We start from the raw sequence: 17,877 nt of genomic DNA, 5'->3' as shown, positions 1-17,877 counted from the left end.
AGAGAGGCGGGGAAGATTTCTGACCCTGGGCACCTCCCTGTCAAAGGCAGGCTTGCCTGTCCAAGTAAGGGGGCAAAGCCTTTTCCTTGAAGAGAAATCCAGCCCCCCCCCCGACCTTGGCTGGGGCTCGGGAACTGCACCCGGTTTGAGGGCTTGTTAACCCACGTGGTGCCCATGTGCTGACCTTGCAGCGTCTGCAGCACCTGCTTTCTGGGTGCCAGGAGGCTCATCTGTTCCTCAAGGAGGCGGTAGAAGCCGTGGAGTCCAGCAGGTGGCCAGAGAAACCCCAGGTGAGTCTCTGGTGTCCTTCTGGCTTCCTGGGCCGAGGGCCTGCAGTAATGGGGCCCAGCGTTTCCTTAAATGCCTCCTCCAACCTTTCGGGTGGGTGCAAAGGCCCTGAGGGTGCCACCCCCTCCCTTGCCCCATGGACATGGAGGCTCCTGGGGTCTGGCTGACCAGTCGGCTGGCCTCCCTTGGGTCCCCATCCCAGAGCCTCTTTCCTTGTGACTACAGGACGCCAGGGCCCTGCTGAAGAGTTCCAGGCAGATGATGACCACAGTTCTGGAAGACAGGAGGCTGGCCAGGCTGCGGCTGGAGGGGGGCGCTCTCCTAGCCAGCCTCAGGAAGGAGGAGTCCTGCCTGAGGCTGTCCGAGGACTGCAGGTGAGCCCGCTGGGGGAACGCTGGGTGGGAGTGGATGGGCAAGGAAGGGGGGGCAGGAGACGCAGAGGCTCCAGCTGTGCAGGAAGGCAGGCTCCTCCCCCTCGTTCATTCTGTGGGCTTCTCTGCCGGGGTCTCATGGCCTCTCTGCCCCCACAGCTTCCCCAGCCTGCCCTTTATTTATCTCTTGGCATCTATTTCTAAGTGGCTGGAGACTGTAAATGATCCTAAAGTATATTTTTTTAAAAAACAAATTACAAGCAGAGTTCAAAAAAATAAAAATAAATATGGCAGCCAAGATAATAGTTGCTGATCTAAGTGGGAGACAAGGCAGGCTTTCCAGACCTCCCGAAAGACTGAAGGGCCGGGCCTGGGATAAACATACTGTATATCCATTGTAAAATAAAATACAGGAAATAGTATAAGGGCAGACTAGATGGACCATGTGGTCTTTTTCTGCCGTCAGTCTTCTATGTTTCTACTAAAGTTGCAAGCTAGGTTCATCAGGAACCTGTTTGATCTTCCACTGGCAGAATTTTACTCCCAGTTGATATCAGAGTAGTTAAAGGCTGTTGCCGGCTGCTTCCTGAGCAGAGAACGACTTCTGCTTTAACTTTTTCCAAGAGGCTCCTTTACTGAGAACAAAGAGGCTACAGATTAGAGCAGGGGGAATCTGTTGGTGTCAGGGCTGCCTCCGATCAATTCCTAGGAAAGGAAACTCTCCATATATTCAGAGAAAGGGTACTTTTATTAAGAATGAAGGGAGTGGAGCAAAAATCAGGCAAGCTCTGAGCCCAAGCCCTCCTGCCTCCCCCCCCCCAATGGGTTTTTAGCAAATCCGCTATCACCCCATCTGCATGCTTCCCTCCCAAATGCCCATTGCTCCCGCCCTCCCTGTTTCCATAGCAGCTGGCAGCCGGCTTGAAGGAAAGCAGAGATGACCACTGGGCTCGGGGTGAAAACAATGATGCAATTAACTTTCCCTTTCCCTGTTGTCAGTCAGTGCCCAATTAAAAGTTCTCTGGTTGTTTGGGTTTGCCTTCCTTGTGCTTGATTGGTGCTCACCATAGTTTGCTTCAAACCCCCACCACCACCTCTCACATCCCAGTCTCTCCCCATCCGGCCACTGGTAACGCCAGGCAGGCAAGCAGCAGAATGGTAGCCACATTCGTTCTGTCTTAAACTCTTCCATGGGGGTCTTGCCAGCTGAGAGCAATTCTGTCTTGCACAGCAAGGGGTCTGTCTGGACTACTTCATGGGTTTGTTCCATCTGAAACAGATGTCAGCCGTAGGCTAAATGATGCCCAAATATATATTCTGCTTGCCACTAGTGTTAATCATACTTCTCAAGATTTGCATACTTCCCCAGAGTGACCTGATCTGCCTTAGCAAGTTCACCATTGACAGTGGGCCCCATCATGAACTCAATTTCTCAGATCCTTCTATTGTTGGTGTTCTCCTCCGCTTTGTGACCCAACAGCCAGGTCTGATGCTGACCACAAACCATAAGACAAGTAGATCCTTAGAATCACACAAAATTAATCTCAAGGACTGTTGAGAGTGTAGAAATTGTCTTTCCTTCTTCACCCACGCCAGTTTCTGAGCAACTTCATACAGGTACTACTGACCCCTAGTCAGCCCTTCCATCTGGCCATTTGCCTTCGGCCCCTCATCTGTTCTTCCCATGACTCGTTTTACTTCCAGGCTATTTTAATAATGATGTGAAATAGGAATTCCCCACAAGGGTTTCCGGCATCCAAATAGCCCTGACAGGTGGGGTTGGAACTTCATTGATCAGCCACCTTTGCTTTTCTCCCAGAGGTGCCATGAAAGTGGCTGGCACGCTTTACAACCAAGTGGACGAAAGTATACACCAGCTGGTGCTGGTTTCCAACAGGCGCATCCAAGCCTTGGAGCTGCTGATGGAATTTGAAGCTGTGGAGCGATGCTTTCAAGAGGTCGGTGCCAGATGTTTTGCGGAGTTATCAAATGGGCGTCTTTGGGCTCTTGAGCTGCTCTGAATTTGGAGGAGTGAAGAATAAGCAGCTATACCTCACATTTTCAGTGGACTTTCTTCTGACCTCCAAGGTCCCTTCTAACGCTGTTATTTTGATAATGTGGAGGTGTTATTGGGTAACTCCATGAGATTACTGTGAATTTGCAGTGGCAAAAATATGAAAATAAACACACACACCCATCATTAATAATCACTGGACCGAACTGCTCTAGGGAACCTAGCAGCCCCAGTTGGTTGCTGGGTGGTTTTAGGGGAATGCCCAGAAAGTGGGCCTGCTGCCTGGGGACTCTGAGGCCAGATTGGTGATAAATTAAGCATTATTGAAGTCCTTGTTGAACATTGCAAAGTCCCAGGCCTGAGATTGAGGAGCTACTGTAAGAGGAGCTATGGTTGTGTTTTTTGACTTGTAGCTGTTTTTGTCTAGGGCAGGGGTAGGCAAAGTTGGGTTTCTATGACTTGTGGACTTCAACTCCCAGAATACTGGAGCCAACCATGCTAGCTCAGGAATTCTGGGAGTTGAAGTCCACATGTTATAGAAGAGCCAACTTTGCCTACCCCTGGTCTGGGGTATTGTACTTTGTTGTTATATTTTTAATTGTTTTTAGGTTTCAGCCTAGATATAATCCTGAGGAAGTGTTGACCTTGCTTGGGGATAGCCTCTTGTGAAGCCTTGATCGGGGGTGGTGCAGTGCTCCCAGTTCTTCTGGATCTTCCTGTGAATTGCAGGGGCTGAGGAGGGGAACTACTGTCTGAGATGTTTATTCAAACTACCTCTTTTGGAGTAACAACTATAAAAAAATAAGCCGCATCAGAATGCAAAATATAGAATAATAAAACCAAAGGCAGCGCTACAAGGGATGCAATTTCTGTTTCTGTGAGAGCCTTACAATGTACCCCATCAAATCTGCCCGTGCGGTTCTCCTTTGCATTGATTTGTTCAGATCAAGCGCCATCTCCTATGGAATATTTGGGTGCTGTTGCTTTAATGTATGCCTCTCTATGTGATCCATTGTGTTCCCTGCCTTGTGCAGTTGATTCTCAAAGACTGTATATGTGCTCCATGCTGATTTCTGGAGGGATTCGGGTTGGGCTTATCTGATCCTGGACTTGCGGGGGATGGGGGTGGGCGCTCTTTCCCTGGGCTGCCCGGCCCTCGCTCAGCCCACAGCTCATTGACCTTGCCTCCTTTTCTCAGATCTGCAGCCGGATGAAGAATGTTGGCGAAAAGCGCCTGGACAATTCTCTGGATGGGCTGCTTCAGGCCAAGAGGCAGTTCCAAGACTTGGCACTTATGGCAGATGTGAGTTCTACAGTCTACAGGGAGGGGAAGTTCCTGCAGGGAAGGCTGGGTGGAGATGCCTTCAGGTGCTTCTTCCAGGTGACCCTGTGGTTCCCTGGGGTCTGTAACAGAGCCCCCTTGTTGAGCTCAGGAGCAGGGAACCGGGTCGTACCTTGTTTAGGGTCTTTGACTTCATAACCAGAATCTTGAGCCTGACTGGGTAGCTGACTGGTGGGCTCAGCAAAGGTTAACCCTCTCTCCTGCCGCATTCTGCAGTTTGGGCCAAGCGCATTACAGTCATCTAAACACAAGATTTACCATCTGTGAGCATCTGCCCGGTCATAGTTGGCATGTCCCCTGAAGCTGTCAGTAGATACTCCTGTCCACAGAGGGGGGACTCTCTAGGGCTCTGACCAGCAATGACAACCGTGGAGCCATTCTTTCCAGGTCCTGAAAACAGAACTCCCATGACCATGAAGTCTTGTCAGGATTCAGTCTGTTGATTGGCCCTTGTCCATTGCAACTAATGCAGGTGTTACAGAGATGGAGAGCTGAGTGTCATCTACATGTCAGTGATGTCCCGACTCAGCCCAGAGGTTTCCTGTAGCTGCTAATTAACCTTGGAGCCAGAAATGTGCCTTATCCCATCTACAGCACAGCTGTAGGGTATAAACTATATTTCGGCTTTATTATTTTTATAAACAACTCAATCAGCAAACATATCCAATACACTTCTTCCCTCTGTTTTCTTCACAACAACAACCCCATGGGGAAGGGTGGGCTGAAAGAGAGACTGAGCCAAACTCACCCAACTAGTTTTCATGGCTAAGGCAGGACTTGAATTCGCCATCCCCTGCTTTCTAACCTGGTGCCTTCGCCACTAGACCAGACTGACTCACTCTTCCGCACCCCCTCTGGATTTAGAAAACTACAAATTGGCACCTGGAGGCCTTTTTGGGACTGGCATCTGGAGCAGGGCAGGCTGAGGATCATTTCGCAAGGATTGGCTGGCCTCTTGTCCGTGTGGAATTTCGTGCTTGGCTAAGGAGCCTGCTCTGCTTTGCTTTCAGGAATGTTGCCAGAGGGGATGGGAAGCACTGAGGAGCTGGGACGGGGAGGAAGATCCCCTGGCCGTGGGAGGCCAGGCAGGCTGCGGAGCCCAGCTGCAGGAGTGCAAGACCCAGTTGCAGGGGTTCTGCAGAGAGTTGGAGGCCAGCAGGAGCCAGATGGAGCAGGCGGTGGAGCTCTACAGATTCTTGGAAGAGGTGGGTTCTTCTGAAGAGACGCAGCCGGTTCTTTCCTCTGCCTGCTCTTTTCTACCCTCTCCTGGGGGCTGGCAATTAGCCCCCCCTCCTGGCTGGTGAGACCCTCCTGGCCCTGAACAAGTTTCCAAACTCTTGAGCCCCGTGAGGGAAGTGTGGCGTGACCTGGAATCCAACCCCACCAGCAGCAGAGAAATGGAGGCCTCTGCCCTGAGCAGGCCCAGGGCTGCCTATTGGGCCGGGAAAAGCCACAGGCCCCTCTGTCCTGACCCTGAGTGCTCCTTCCTTGGCCACGAGACAGGGGTTGGGGGGTCTCCTCGTTGGAGCAGCCCTTCGTCCAAGAGAAGAGAACTGGATCCAGCTTAACAGGCTTCTTTGAGCTCCGGGCCCTTTTCCATTTCCTTTGAGCTTTTGTCTCTGTTCCTCCCCTGCAGGCGCACAGGTGGGCAGAGGAGGGGATGCAGTTCCTTGCCAGCCTCGGTGGGGACAATGGTGCTGCTACTCTTGGGTGTCTGCAGAGCTACTGGGAACAGCACCCAGGCATGAGTGACTCCCAGTTCCAGAATATGAAGAAGCTGGCCCGTCTGCTGCCCAGCGTGGATCCTCTTACGAAGTGGCAGTTTGTCTGGTCCGAGTGTCAGAGGGCCAAGCTTGACTGGGAGACGAGGCTGGAGGCTGTGCTGAAGATCCAGCCACCGCCGGGGCCTCCCAACCTGAAGCCCTCGGGAGAGGGAGTGTCCTGCTTGGCCAGTCCAGACCTCAGGACTCCTCTAGCCAGCGTCCCCAACATGGCACCTCTGCCTGAAAAGCCAAGCCGACTCTCCAGGTGGTCCGGGAGCAACACAGTGGAGCCTTGCAATGGAGCTGGAGAGGGCCCATTCCCGGCTACTTGCAGCCACTCTTGCCAGCAGCCATCATGCCACCTGGAAGCCCCTTCCCCTGCCCAGCTCTTCTCCAGGTGGAGACGCAGGAAGGCCCAGAGTGCTGACCTCCCCAGCTCAGAGGGACCTCCGACTTGGGCTGACCCCAGCCATTGCGGCAGCGGCAGAGTCGGGGTTAAAGGCTTGGAAGTCAGCAGCATGGAGCTTGTGGGTGGGCCCCGGGAAGGCCAGCAGCCCCTCCGCTCAGCCGTCTCCTCTGCCTGCCATCCACAAGAGGATCAGAGACAGAGGGACCTTGTGCCAGAGACAAGGAGCTGGAGCAGGTGGGTTTGGACTGGGCTTCCCCAGTCATGGCCCTTGGTCTGTGGCTGCGGGTGACGGGCCCAGCAGCAGGAAGCCACCCTCAGAGTTATCTTGGCAGCCGAACAGGCTGGCCACTGACTGAAGGGAGAGGAAACTGTGGCCCTTCATGCCAGAGTCCGTGAGGGAGGGGTCGAGGGGAACAAGGGTCCAGCGTAGAGGGGCAGGGCGTCTGCCAGCTTTAACATGGGGGTGAAGCCGCTGGGCCTTGTTCAAGAAGTTTGGTTCTTTATTGGTATTGTATCTATTGAGGTCAGCATCTTTGCCTCTTGCCAAAGTCTCATGCGGCTCATGCTGCCCAAGTAGGTGAACTGTTGGCCTCTTCCTTGCATTACATTGTCTCCATCTTGCCAAGCCCTGAGAAATGCAAAGAGAGCAGCCTCTCCAGTCCATGGAAAGGAAGAGGGCGGAGGGGTCTTTCCCGTTTCTCCCGTAAAGGATAGCTGGCTGACCTCGGCGGCTGCCATCTTGTGACTCTCTTCTCTCGGGAGGGGCAGAGGACCCCCACAAAGGGCGGATGCAGTGCTCTGATAGGCTACATGTATGTAGCCTCCTCTCCTCTTTCTGTATTGCAGCAAACCGCAGCGCATCCTGGAGGAGATGGTGGTGACGGAGCAGGAGTATGTGCGATCTTTGCGCTACATCCTGGACAACTATTTCCCTGAAATGGAGCGGGAGGACCTGCCACAAGAGCTGAGGGGAAAGCGAGGCGTCATTTTTGGGAATTTGGAGAAGATGTACAACTTCCACAGCCAGTATTTCCTGAGGGAACTGGGGCACTGTTGCAGCCACCCTCTGCGTGTCAGCCATGGCTTCCTGAGACACGTAAGAAGGGAGGGGGGATGTTCCTGGGCGGAGCAGGTGCAGAGGAGAAGGGGGGCTGGTGGCTCTTCCAGATGATCCGGTCTGGAGCAAAGTTGCAGCCCAGGAATGTCCCTGAATAAAGTTGATATTGAGCATAAAAGATTGAGCCCTCATCATGTTACTCATGCCACAGAACGAGTGGTTTATGGGAGGGGAATCTGCTTTCCATCACTAGAATTCCAGTGGGGATCCCTCATGATTGACATTCAACCCTCCCCGCAGGAGAGTCTGTCAGGCCTACCAGAACAGTTACAGGGGTCTGGAGACACCTTGGAGCGAGTCAGTAATCCTGGTAGAATGAAACATGTGTCGTCTTGCCTATCCTCTACCCACCTCTCTCCTTCCGTTGGGAGCCCAGAGTGGTGATGGTGGTGCTGCCTGAAAGGTTGCCTTGGTCCCTGGAGGTGGAGAGAAGGTCCTCGCTTAACCTGTGCTCCTCTCCTTTCTTGTAGAAAGACCAGTTTGGGATGTATGCCTTGTATAGCAAGAACAAGCCCAGGTCAGACTCCTTGCTGGCCAGCCAGGGGAACGCTTTCTTCCGGGTAAGTGGGCCAGGCGCCCTACCCAAATTCCTGGGGGGGAGGGAGGCTTCCTGCTGAGACCGCTCTCCTTGGCCGGCAGCTCAAGCAGATGCAGCTGGGAGACAAGATGGACCTGGCCTCCTACCTCCTGAAGCCCATCCAGCGCATGAGCAAGTATGCGCTGCTCCTCAAAGATCTCATCGGGACGTGTGGGGAGGCCCAAGAACAGGAGCTGGCCTACCTGCGAGTGGCGGAGCAGATGGTGCGCTTCCAGTTGCGGCATGGGAATGACCTCCTGGCCATGGATGCCATCCGCAACTGTGACGTACGTATTGACCAAGCGACTGAGGTGTGAGGCAGCTGCTGCCAGGAGCCAGGAATTCTCCGCTCGGGTGAGGATCCCGTGAGGGCCACCCAAAGTGGAACTGGGCCTGGTTCAGTCCTCTGGGAAGGGCAAGAGGTCAGGCTTCCTCTTGCTCGCCTTCAGTGGCTCCTTTGGGGTCTGGCCGATAGGGCACCTGCCGCCTCCTTCTGTGGGTCCCCAAGAATACCTGACCTCCTGGCTCCTCTGCCTAGGTGAACCTCAAGGAGCAGGGGCAGCTGATGCGCCAGGACGGGTTTAGCATTTCTCTGGGCCGAAGGAAGTGCCAGCGCCATGTCTTCCTCTTTGAAGACCTGATCCTCTTCAGCAAGCCTAAGCGCGTGGAGGGCTCCCTGGATGTCTACATCTACAAGCGTTCCTTTAAGGCGAGGACTTCCCCTCCCTGGGGCCTGCCACGGTGGGCGCAGCTGAGTGCCGGGGGCAGGGTGGGCTGCACCAGAGACAGGCAGGAGAAGGCGCTGTGGTCTCCTTGTGCTTGGGTCACCGATTAAGACACCCTGAATGTGCGGGATGTCCCGCGGCCAGCCCTTCTGTGATATTCTAGATGGACCTTCACATTTTGTGACCTACCTTGTCAAGTGGGCTGGAGCTGGCTTTCTCAGAACACTTTGCCTGACTCAACGGTTGCTCAGCCTGTCCGGGCTGCTGATGGGATCAAGGCAGAGTTGGCCTCCCAGACGTCATGGCTGCCTTGTCCTAGAGCCCCAACTCCGTTCCTGGCCCCCCATGGAAATTCTCCCTCAGCTGCATCATGCCTGAGGGATTCTCGTCTTCATCCCTGCAGACGGCAGAAATTGGCCTGACGGAGACCTCGGGGGAGAGCGGCCTGTGCTTTGAGATCTGGTTCAGGAGGTGGAAGTCCAGGGACACCTACGTCCTGCAAGCCAGCAGCCTTGAGGTCAAGCAGGCCTGGACCAGCGACATCACCAGGATCCTCTGGGAACAAGCTGCCCGCAACAAAGGCCAGTCTCCGCACAGCCTCCCCACTGGGGTCCCAATAAGGAGTGGGTGGGGGCCCCATCAATAAGGGTCGTTAGCCAGAGCCTGCTGGGGCTGGGGGGGAGGAGCATGAGGCAGCGGGTTGGGTGAAGGATTCGCATGGCCAGAGGGGCCCAAAGGAGAGCATCCACCTGCAGATCCCCTCTTCTCTCGGAGGCGGAAGGGCTGCCCTTGCTATGTTCAGGCATCCCCGGGGCTGCTAGTGAAGCCTTTACAGGTGGTTTTCTGACTTGCGGAAGCACCTGGGAGGCTTTGCACAGAAGGAGAGAGAAGAGACTCTTCTGCAAAAGAGAAGCAGGAGGCTCCTATGTCATAGGACCCGGACCAGCGTGCAGGAGGGAGAGGCTCCCAGTACAATCCAGGGACTGTCGTTTGTTTGCACAGGATGCAGGGAACAAACAGGAAACATTAGAAAGTCCTTATATAGAAATAAGATCTAGTGACATTACAGGTCCTCCGGTTCTGCCACTCATTCAGTGACTGTTCAAAGTTGCAACAGCACTGAACACTCCTTGGAGTTCTTGGCCGCTCTCGGTGCTGAGGCGCCTGGCTTCAGTTACGATGCTCCATGGTGGTTCTCTCCAACATTCCCTCCCAGTCTCCCCCACCCCTCCAAAGTTAGTGAGGAGCCAGAAATTGCTCCTGATGCTTTTACGCCCACCCCTGCTCTGTAGCACTCGTTGGTGGCCTGCCTACCTTTCATGGGGAAGGTGTTGCACAAGCAAGGCTGCTGAGCTAGACTATGTCTACACTAGACTGGACTGCTGATGTTCCCTGTAGATCCATCTGGTGATGGCCACAGCATAGTAGAGAGGCCAGCTGGATGCAAGGGAGGTAAATTGTAAGGAACACAGAGGAATGAAAGATGAATGGTCTGTAAGTGGAACTAAGGCAAAAGAGGACGGGGTCATAGAGCGGAATGAAGAGGGCCTGATTATGTGGGTGGCAGCTGATGAAAAGCTGCCTAGAAGCGAAGGTGTAATTATAAACAATAGGACCGTTTGACTCTGCAGTCCACCTGGCTTTCCTTTTGGACCCCTTGGAGTGGCTGCTTCCTCTGGAATCTGCTAAGCTTTTGTGGTTACCCTCAAGTAATTGCTTGAGGTGGTGGTGCTGGTAGGTTTCATTTCTGCCCCCAGAGCTTGTTAAGGGCTCTGGATTTATTTTATTGTTTTTTTGTATATATTTTATTTGTAGTTTAACAACCAATTTTCTTTGTGGACGGTGTAATGACTGGGTTAACATATTTTTCATACAGTGCTCACAGTAATAATACAATTACATATACAGGATTTTTATATTATTTTATATACTTATCCCTAGCATTTTAATATTATACCTATCACTCAGCATTCAACCACATTTTCAATATCTCAGCTTTCTATCAACACCAATGAAACCAGTTGTCAATAAGATTTAATCAGTTCCAACATAGTATCTCTAAGTCCCCTGAATTTATAGTCCTTAAAAAATATATTTTCCAATATTATATCTCTATTAGTGTTGGGCGAACTGAACCCACACAATTCGAGTCCCTACCGAATTTTGTGGTGCTCAGCATACTGAACCCAATTTTTTAAAAAAATTCATGCTCCGGTTCGGCGTTTGTGCCGAACGCCGCAAAAGCCACTGCCCAGCTGTCATCTGCTGAGAAGAGGAGGAGGAGGAGCCGGGTGGCGGTGGCGACAGAGGAAGGCGAACACCGGGGAGATGTCGGCCGGTCGGGAGGCTGAGAGGGAGGCACAAAAGGAGCAGGGGAATCCCACAAAGAGATTCCGGGGCGGAGCTTTGACGTCACATATACCGGCAGGTTGCTAAGGACACCAAGGTGATCACTTCCTGGATTCCATCCTCCCTCCCTTATTCTAGTGCCACCCCTGGAATCCAGGAAGTGATCACCTTGGCGTCCTTAGCAACCTGCCGGTATACGTGACATCAAAGCTCCGCTCCCAGAATCCCATCATTTTTTATTGTAACGGATTTTTAATTTTTATTTATTTTTATTTTTACGAAAAAGAACGCAAGCAAAGGGAGGTCCTTTTATGTACCTCCCTTTGCTTGCAGCGCTGCTGCGGCGTTCTTTTTCGTAAAAATAAAAATAAATAAAAATAAAACATCTGTAAAAATAAAAAACAATGGGATTCCGTGGGCGGAGCTTTGATGCCACGGATCGTTCGGGTTTGGGTTCAGCCGAACTTTACGTAAAGTTCATCCGAACTCGCCGAACCCGAACACCGTTGGGTTCGCCCATCACTAATCTCTATCCATCATCTCAGCCTTTTTAGAATTTCATCATTTATTGATTTTTTTGGTCATTTGTTTCTCTTGGAATTCTATATGTCTTTCTAACATTTTTACACAAACTGCTTGTTCCCTCTGTCTTACTCTCTTAACTCCTTCTGCTGCTTCTTTTGACCATCCATCCATAACCTTTCCATTTTTTTTGAAAGATTCCTTTCCCCCCTCTATTCTTTTACAAGCTCCTAGGGGATTGTCTTTGATTTTTAGTATTTATCATTGCTGTCTTTTCAATATTTTTATCTACTTTTAACTTATTTTTATCTTTTGGTAGTTTATTTTGCATTGTTCCCTCCACTACTAGTTCTAATTTCTCAGCTGTCTTCTGTGCATTGCCATTTGTTGAGAGCCTTCTACTTTCACATCTTTTTCTTTAAATATTCCCATCAACTTCTTATAATTCTTTGTCACTATTTCTATTGTTTCTTTATAATTTTTTTGTCTCCCACTGAGTCATTTTGTAATGTTAATATACCTCTAGTATCCCAGTATCCCAATAGCAATAAATAAGTAAGTAAGTAAGTAAGTAAGTTGTTAATAAGATTTGGTCAATCCCAAAGTTATTCCTCCAAATCCCCTAAATGTCTATAAATTTATGCTTTTCAGTCTTTATAATTTCCAATTGACACCTCAATGTCCAGATTTTAAAATCTCGTCCTCGTGTTGCTTTTCTGCTTTGGCTTTCTAAGATTATCTATTACGTAATGTTAATAACCCAAATCCAACTCAACCCACCAGGGTTCTTCAAATCTTTGAAATCCGCTTTCCAGTGCACTGTTCCAATAGAATTTTAGTGTTTAGTTTAATTTGCCTTCTGAATCTTCAAAGAGCTCAGCAAATATTTCCCAGCATCCAAATTGCCTACTGAGATAAAGTCAAGGTCAGGTAGTTCTCCAGGTGTTTTTACTTTCTCATCACTTTACTTTGAATTTTCCTTTGAATTTTACACATTGCAATAAATTTATTTTTAAATCTTTAATCTTCCTATTTAGTTTTTAGTCTTTAATCTTTCTCCATAGATCCAGTTGCCGCTTTTGTAGCGTTTGGGGATCATTTTTGAAACTTTTTACTTAGGTTAAACCTCTGAGGTAACAGTTGGAAATGTTCTCATCTAGTTTCACTGCTCTGTCTACACACTGTTCTGGTACAAAATCTCAGTGTCTCCGTTGTCCCAGCTTCTGACTGACCAAAAATGGCCATCATCCCGACTGCCTTCCAGGAGGGCTTCCTTCGGATCAACAAGGAAATTGTGATGGACCAAAGTGCCCCTCCTTTCTTCATCACCCCTCCAGGGCAGCTTAACCCTGTAGGGTCTCCCAGCAAGCAGTTGCCTGATGCATTTCCTGGCTTCATTCAGTAGAGCTCCACTATTTTCCAGCCCTTCTTGCCACAATGTCAACTGGTAGTCCACAAAGGCCCTGGATTTGATCAGGGGCCTCAGCCCAACTCTCCTTTTCTCAAAAATTGGCCTTCATCCCACCAGGCCACCACCACTGTCCTGAGCTCTCAAGCTTGATCAGACAAGTCATAGCTTTGCACTGGCCTTATTGTCTTTATTTTGGCTTCCTTTCTTGATATTGTAGGTGTATAACGGAGAGACAGACATTAGTTCCTCTGAAATTAACTATTTTAGCCTGATAATGATGCAGGCAGCACTCAGCTCTACCCTACCCCTTTAGTGGTCATACCTAAGTAAAAACACATATATCATCATAATCAATACATTCCTACCTTAATATCTAATGGTATATATACATAAAAACATCTTGCATAGCAAATTAAATCCTGCGGACCACAAATAATCGAAGAATCAGTGGGAGAATTTGGAGGGAGGTTGCACTCCCTGGGAGGATTGTGACGGAGTGGAGGAAGATAAGGTCTGATGTGGGGAGAGGGGGGCATGGGCTCTACTTAACAATTGCCATTTCTCCCCACCAGAGGTCCGCATGCAGGAGATGTTATCCATGGGGATTGGGAACAAGCCTTTCCTGGACATCAAGCCTAGCGAGGCTGCCATCCACGACCGAGCCATCAATTACATTATGAAAGGCCGAGGTGGGTCCCCTCTCCCCCCCCCCGTGTCCTTTGGCCGCACAAGGCTGCCCTGGTCTCCATGATGAGTTCCTCTCTTTGTGGCAGGTGCCAGGACCCGGGCTTCCATCGCGGTGTCTCTCTTTGACCACGCCAACCCTTACAAGAGATCTCCGACCACTCTGTCCACTGGCAGCCCCTCCTCCTGCTCGGGGATCGGGCCTCTCAACCTACACATGTACCTGGATCAGGCCTTGCTGCCCACAGTGCTGCCCACCAACCTCCCTTTAAGGGCTGGGCTCTGCCATGAGGAAGATGAGATGGAGAATGAGACAAGCAGCCAGCCCTCTATGAGTACGTATGAGCCCCCTTTTTTCTAGCACCGTCTCAGAAAGTATTGTCCACCAGGAGATCTAGAACCTCTCTCTCCAGTCAGACTAATCCTGCAAGTCCACCAGCTGAACCGCCAGGGGCTGTGGTCCTCCAAGGCACGGTGACTCAGCCCCCCATGGAGCGAACCATCTCGGTTCCCCATCTCTGCCTTGGAAGCCACAATCTCCCTGAGCAGCCACTTCTCAAAAGAGGAGGAAAGAGAACTGGGTGACTCAGTAGCCAAGTGGATGCCTTGGGCTAAAACCTAAACGTGGGTTACTAAATGTTCATCTAACGTTGTGTGCCCCAGATCCTAGTTTCATGTAATGGCGTGCTTCCAGCAACGTGCTGAAGTAAAAACTTCCTGATCCATTTAGTACATTGGTTCTCAACCTGGGGGTCAGGACCCCTTTGGGGGTCGAATGACCATTTCACAGGGGGTCGCCTAAGACAAAAAGGGAAAAGACAAATTTCCCCTGGTGTTAGGAACTAAAGCTTCTAATCTGGCGCCTTGGAAGATATTTTTACAATCCGACCAATCGTGTTTACAGTGGAGAGTGGGGCTAGGCTTATGGTTGGGGGTCACCACAACCCGAGGAACTGCATTAAGGAGTCGCGGCATCCGAAAGGTTGAGAACCACTGATTTAGTACTATGTGATATGCCTGGGTGGGGCCTTATGGGTGAGCTGCTTTTCTCCAGGCCCTTCGGGTGTATCCACAAAGGTCCCACAAGGCAGCCAGAGCAGAACCCACGTGACTTGCAAAGCCCACGGCTAGGACAGGAAGGTTATTGAGACCCTTTGGCAGAATTGGTGCAAGAGACCCAGCCCTTATTTTGACCTTGACTACGGTAGTTTCCATGCCAACACTGTGACTGGGCAGCCCTCGCCTGCAACCCTCCGCCCCTAACAGGAGAGTTAATTTCGCTCCCCTCTCCCCACCAACTCACCCAAAGGCCACTCGGTGCACAGATGAGCAAGCAGGGCTGACGGGAGATCAGCCGAGATGCCGCAAGGGGAGGGGAAGTCAGAGGCCGCACGGGTGGAGAGGACTCGGTGGGTGCTGCGTGGTTGCATTGTTAAAAGCCTTCAACAAAACTCATTGCCCAAAGGCCGATTTAGCAATTGTGGCACAAGATTGTTTCCTTGTGCACTTTGCTACGAACAGAAACAAAACCTAGGAATAAACATGGGACTTTCTGAGTGGAGGGAAATGGGAAGTGGGTGAGCAGTGGGCGACTGGTGCTTTTCTGACTGGTTGATCGATGATCCTGGGAGGAAGCAGCACCGGCCACGGCGGAGGTGGTGCTGATCCATTTCAGGTGGTCAAAAGGCCGAGACGTTTCTCCTTCACGCAGCCCCTCCCCCAGCTGCTCAGTGCAGTTCAGTCTAAGAGAACAAAAGGGGGGAAGAAACTAACCTCGGCCATGGATGGAGCCCCTCCGGGCAGGAAGACCCCTTGGGAGGAGAAGGTGGCTGAGGTGGGAGGAGGCACTGCAGGAGGAGCAGCCCTTCTCCCCTCTTTCCAGCCAACGGGATTGTGGGTCTCCTCAACCTGCCCACAGTTCTCCTCTTTCCCTTCAGCCACCGAGAGCTCGGAGTCCTCGCAGGGTCTGCTGGGAAGTGGCTCCAGCAGTTCTGACAGCTGCCTTCCCAACTTGGGCGAGGACTGGAGATCCCCCCTCCCTCCAGCAGCAGACTTCGCCTTCACCGCCACAGATATAGACAAGGGCTGCTTCCCCAACAGCCAGTATGTTTCAGCGGTAAGCAAATGGGGCTGGGCTTGCCCAGCTGGGCCTCTCCCCAGAGTTCTGCCCCCAGGGCTGCTGCGTGGCATAGGGGGAGGGGGTCTGTGCAGGGGGGAGTTGCTGGGGGTTGGCAGGGGTTCGGGAGGACCGCTTGCTCAGATTCTGTGCAGTTAGGAGAAACCCTCCCCCATCCCATTCTTGGCTGGCCCGCCCCTCCCCTCCCAGAAGTCCCCACCCAGCCTGTTTTGGATGCAGGTAAGTGTAGGGCGCGTACAGTGGCTCAGGGAAGGTGAAAAATGGGCCCTCCCGAAGTTCAGGAAGGCCGTTTAGGGCCTCCAGAGCCTGGGGAGCCCAGGGACAGGGGAAAAACAGGAGGCTGAATAGGCCTCACCTATCAGAGCCAGGCCCACCCAGCAACTGGGCAGAGAACCCTTGCTAAAATTGTTGAAGGCCAGGCCATCCCTGGGTGCGTGCAGACTGCCTGCCAGCTGAGGGCTTGCGCCTCGGAGGAACTGGTGGCTTGCTGGCCACTGCAGGGAGATGGGGCAGCCCAAGAGTCTCCCTGTGCAACTCCCAGATGTTGCTGTCTTGCAGGTGTGACCAGAGCAGCCAGGAAAGGAACCCGATTGCTGGGCAGAGCCCTGGACGCGGCTGCCTGCCATGAGGGCCCCTTAGCCTGCTGACCAGCTCTGCAGGAGGGAAGCGGGTCCCATCCATCCGCCTCTTCCGGTAGTCTGAGAGCCGGCACTGGGAAGAGGCCATGGCTGAGAAAGGTGTTGGTGGCACGAAGGGGTAGACCCAAAGGCCAACTGGGGTGGTAGGGAAGGGGCAGAAGCAGGAGAAGGATCTGAGCACTCACTCACTGGCTTGGTTTGGTTGACACAAAATGGTTTGTAATTGTATGAGTATGCAGAAGGAAACAAATCTCAGACAGAACTATTTCTGTAAGAGCCTCAAATCTTGTAATCCAGCTTTCTTCCTTGCCTGGTGCTCACTCTTGATTTCAAAAGCAAGTTCCAGGTCCCCGTCCCCCCCCTTGCCCTCCCATGAGGTGAAAAAGCAGCTGACGCTCTTCTGCTTGGCAGGACCAGGTCTCCATCCTCCACCTGAAGAAAGATGCACTTGTTTCCTCCATTTCTCTGAATGGGGAGTGGCCCCTTTGGGCATTTTCTGTGCTCCGGTGGCTCAGTAAAGGCACCTCTGGCTCCGACCTGTCAGCGGGTTGAACTGATGCTTTGAGTTCAGCTGATGCACCTTCTCTCAACATGGTTAGCTTGTTTGTTGTGCATACGGGACTCTAGGACAGTGTTTCCCAACCTTGGCAACTTGGAGATAGTTGGACTTCAACTCCCAGAATTCCCCAGCCAGCATTCACTTGGGACTCACTGCTCTAGGTTGGGAAACACTGCTTTAGGAAACAACTAGAAATGGCTCCCTTGCACCCTTGTCTTTTTGTTCCATTCACATCTTACAAATATGGCTTTTATTTTATACATTTATTTAGGAATTAACATTTTCACCTTCTGAGAACGGCTATTACAGCTGTTTGGTACAATATAGCCTGGAGAGCCTCTACAGGATTTAGAACCATCAGAAATATTTTCTTCTTAATCTCTTACTGGCTTTTATAGGCACTAAATTTTGCAGGAACTCAGCATTTCACATATTTCTGGAACTCCTTGTTTTTGGTTTGTTTTTAATTATTGTTATATTGCTAGAAATAAAGTCCTAATACATAGTTGCCACCAATGTTATTTTAAAATCTCATTAAAAAGTTGTTTCTTTCATTTATTTGGCTGCATGTTTATTGCTACTATTAGAATCAGAGTAGAGGGGAAAGAGACCCAGGAGGTCCCCTCCCCAACCTCCCAAAGGGGTCCGACTCCCAGGTGAAGAACCACTGGTCTAAATGGAAACGGCCCTGGCTCCATTTGTTGAGATAGGTGTAGTTTTCTCAAGGGCCTTGCAACAGTGCAGAGCCAGGACTGAGACTTGTGTGCCCAAATCCCCAAGTTCAACCTTTCTCTCCCATCCCTCCCCTCTCCTATAAGGTTCAAGGAGATGTTTTGAGAATGGTCCCTTCTTCTGCAGCTGCCACCTTTTCCTCCCAGCTGGGTAGCCTTGCAGCTGCCTTCTGGGGAGATGCAACAAGAGGGGTGGGGAGCCCAGCTCTCCCCAAGCAGCCCTATCCCCCTTCCCCAGAG

General features: G+C 51.4%; 1 protein-coding gene across 2 annotated transcripts in view; it reads left to right on the top strand.

The window, feature by feature from the left end:
- The window catches only part of PLEKHG4 (pleckstrin homology and RhoGEF domain containing G4), a 29,266-nt gene extending 11,842 nt beyond the window's left edge, over positions 1-17,424 (top strand). For both annotated transcript variants that reach the window (XM_070760582.1, XM_070760581.1), the window contains 15 exons: positions 192-290; positions 514-662; positions 2,479-2,617; positions 3,872-3,976; positions 5,026-5,220; positions 5,652-6,421; positions 7,034-7,283; positions 7,775-7,864; positions 7,944-8,168; positions 8,420-8,590; positions 9,010-9,187; positions 13,461-13,577; positions 13,662-13,907; positions 15,510-15,688; positions 16,268-17,424. In XM_070760582.1, the coding sequence (XP_070616683.1) occupies positions 192-290; positions 514-662; positions 2,479-2,617; positions 3,872-3,976; positions 5,026-5,220; positions 5,652-6,421; positions 7,034-7,283; positions 7,775-7,864; positions 7,944-8,168; positions 8,420-8,590; positions 9,010-9,187; positions 13,461-13,577; positions 13,662-13,907; positions 15,510-15,688; positions 16,268-16,273 (2,919 nt within the window). In that variant the 3' untranslated portion in view covers positions 16,274-17,424. The remainder of the gene's footprint in view (positions 1-191; positions 291-513; positions 663-2,478; positions 2,618-3,871; positions 3,977-5,025; positions 5,221-5,651; positions 6,422-7,033; positions 7,284-7,774; positions 7,865-7,943; positions 8,169-8,419; positions 8,591-9,009; positions 9,188-13,460; positions 13,578-13,661; positions 13,908-15,509; positions 15,689-16,267) is intronic.
- The last annotated feature ends 453 nt before the right edge of the window (positions 17,425-17,877 follow it).

This window comes from Erythrolamprus reginae, chromosome 9, assembly GCF_031021105.1.
Source record: "Erythrolamprus reginae isolate rEryReg1 chromosome 9, rEryReg1.hap1, whole genome shotgun sequence".
Taxonomy (NCBI): domain Eukaryota; kingdom Metazoa; phylum Chordata; class Lepidosauria; order Squamata; family Dipsadidae; genus Erythrolamprus; species Erythrolamprus reginae.
This window is presented reverse-complemented; position numbering and strand designations above follow the sequence as displayed.